Source organism: Penaeus vannamei, chromosome 8 (assembly GCF_042767895.1).
Source record: "Penaeus vannamei isolate JL-2024 chromosome 8, ASM4276789v1, whole genome shotgun sequence".
Classification (NCBI taxonomy): Eukaryota; Metazoa; Arthropoda; class Malacostraca; order Decapoda; family Penaeidae; genus Penaeus; species Penaeus vannamei.
In genome coordinates this window covers 1,601,830-1,604,622 of record NC_091556.1, presented here as the reverse complement: position 1 = coordinate 1,604,622, position 2,793 = coordinate 1,601,830, and the positions used below count along the sequence as shown (strand labels likewise).

Below are 2,793 nucleotides of genomic sequence, written 5' to 3'. Positions count from 1 at the left end.
AAAAAAAAAGACGCCTCAAACGAAACACCATAAATATAAAGCTTTTTTATTCGCCTTAAACAGTCCTCCATCTTTTTTTAAACACTCGCTGGAATATTTTCTCCAGGTAGTTAAGCCGTTCTGGGGTTGTCTTTCGTTGTACCAGCTGCAGGGAAGGTGTCTGCGCCCATCACAAGCACATGGGCGCCATCTTACCTGTCGGGAGAGGAATGTTGAGGGATGGATCGTATAAAGATTCGCACGATGCACATTTTTCGCAATAACGAATGCTGCATTATTTTTGGGTGGTCTAAGAATAGTATTTTATAGAGCCAGAAAGACGTTATTGAAATGTATGTAAAAAGTTTATGGCTATATTTCTTTACTTTTTTAAAATTTTCTGTCTGATGATTTTGACTATTTTTTCTTTTTCCGTTATTTTTGGTGGCCTAAGAATGGTATTTTATAAAGCCAGAAAGACGTTATTAAAATATATGTAAAAAGTTAATGGCTATATTTTTTTGTTTGTTTTTTAATTTTCTGTCTGATGATTTTGACTATTCTTTCTCTTTCTAATTTCCGTTACTTTCACCGGCATCAGCGTGTTACTAGCAACGTGCAGTGATTTGTTAATTGATACAATTCAAACACAAAATCAGATTCGTCAACTCGAGTACAATTCCTAGGAATGGGGGTGGAGCCGCACATGTGGCAACAGCGTAGAAGCATCGGCAGCGTTGCTGTCGCGATCCGCCGGGAGAAGTGTCGCAAATTAAAAAAAAAAAACGACACTTTCTAGTGTAGTACTACAGCCCGGTGACGGTGGAAAAAAGGCCTTATGTCCTATAGCAAAATTATTTCCATAAAATTAAATGAAATTAAGACCAGGCGTTATTAAAAACAGTGATGTTAGATTGTATAACTTTTCTAATGTATTTAGAGAGTAATGTGAGTAATGTACATACGTTTTGATTTAAAAAAAATCATATATAAAAAGATGAACTTATATCAAATCTCACAAGCTGTAAAAGTGGAATAATATTCATTTAATATTTTTTTCTCTTTTCAAATCATACCATAATTCGTAAGGATCTGACATAGAACTTTGAACTGTACACAGAAACCTTTACAGATAAATCACATTTTATATACTGGGTACGTATTTGGGTGTAAATGCTACACGTCAATTTTTCTTTTTCTTCTTTTCTTTCTTCTCCTTTTTCCTTTTTCGATGACTTTTGATCTTTATTTTTGTATCTTTCTTTTTCTCCCTCCCTCCCTCTTTTTCCTTTCTCTCCCTCTCTTATTCTCTCTCCCTCTCTCTCTCTCTATCTTTCTCTCTTTCATTCATTCTTTCATTCACTCAAAACAAGTTGACAATTACGAAAGTCTTAATTACTTTATATCTAAATAATTAACAAGAAACGAAAATGAAGACTGCACTCACCCGGGTTTCAAGATGTTTAAGTAATATTAACCATGCTTTTTTCTGGTTTATGCTTGGCTTATGAAATTGTGTCCTTTCAGAGTGAGAATGGTAGAGAGAGAGAGAGAGAGAAAATGGTAGAGAGAGAGAGAGAGGATGAGAGAGAATGATAGAGAGAGAGAGAGAGAGAGGATGAGAGAGAATGATAGAGAGAGAGAGAGAATGATAGAGAGAGAGAGAGAGAGGATGAGAGAGAATGAGAGAGAATGAGAGAGAGAGAGAGAGAGAGAGAGAGAGAGAGAGAGAGAGAGAGAGAGAGAGTTAGAGAGAGAGGATGAGAGAGAGAACATACAGAGAGAGAGAGAGAGAGGGATGAGAGAAATGAGAGAGAGAGAGAGGATGAGAGAGAGAATGATACAGAGATAGAGAGAGAGAGAGATGAGGAGAGAGAGATAGAGAGAGAGAGAGAGAGGAGAGAGAGAATGATAGAGAGAGAGAGGAGAGGAGATATATATATATATGTGTATAGAGAGAGAGAGAGAGAGAGAGAGGATGAGCGAGAATGATAGAGAGAGAGAGGATGAGAGAGAATGATAGAGAGAGAGAGAGGTGAGAGAGAAATATATATATATATATATATATATATGATATATATATGATATATATATATATATATAGGCCATATATATATATATATATATATATACTATGTTTATAAACGAGAGAATGATATAGAGATTTATGAGTATAGAAATCTATGATATATATATGAGATATATATGATAGAACGACAGAGAGAGAGGATCATATATAAATGACATATATATATAATTATTATATATATATATATTAAATTTATTATATATATATATATATATATATTTATATATAAATCTATATATAAACTTATTTATATATATATATATATTAACTATATAAAAATCTATTACACATATATATGATATATATATATATATATATATATATATATATATATATATATATATATATATATATATAATCCATATATATACACGTGAGAGAATTACACGAATTTGATAGAGAGAGAAAGAGACAGAGAAAGAGAGACAGAGTTTGAGAAAATGAGAATGAGAGATGGATAGATATACATCATTAATCATACAATGTGAATGAAAAAATCTGCAAATGATACCATAAGCAAGGGTTGCAAGGTGGGTTGTTCGTAATAAAAGCTTTTCATTGCAAAAGAATTTCCTTTTTGCCAGTTGGAATGCCATTCATGTTGCTATCTCAAGTAATACTGATCATCATTGCAGACATATTACTTCGACTGAAATTCTGTTACTGAACATTTGATATCAAATAACTATAGAGGAGATAATATGGAAAAAAAAGAAATACACATA

The 2,793-nt window shown here is 32.5% G+C and overlaps 1 protein-coding gene across 1 annotated transcript in view; it reads right to left on the bottom strand.

The window, feature by feature from the left end:
• Positions 1 to 30: 30 nt before the first annotated feature.
• The window catches only part of LOC113817004 (alpha-(1,3)-fucosyltransferase C), a 23,214-nt gene continuing 20,451 nt past the window's right edge, over positions 31 to 2,793 (bottom strand). The window contains exon 11 of the mRNA XM_070124150.1: positions 31 to 195. Coding sequence (XP_069980251.1) covers positions 192 to 195 — 4 coding nt within the window. The 3' untranslated portion in view covers positions 31 to 191. The remainder of the gene's footprint in view (positions 196 to 2,793) is intronic.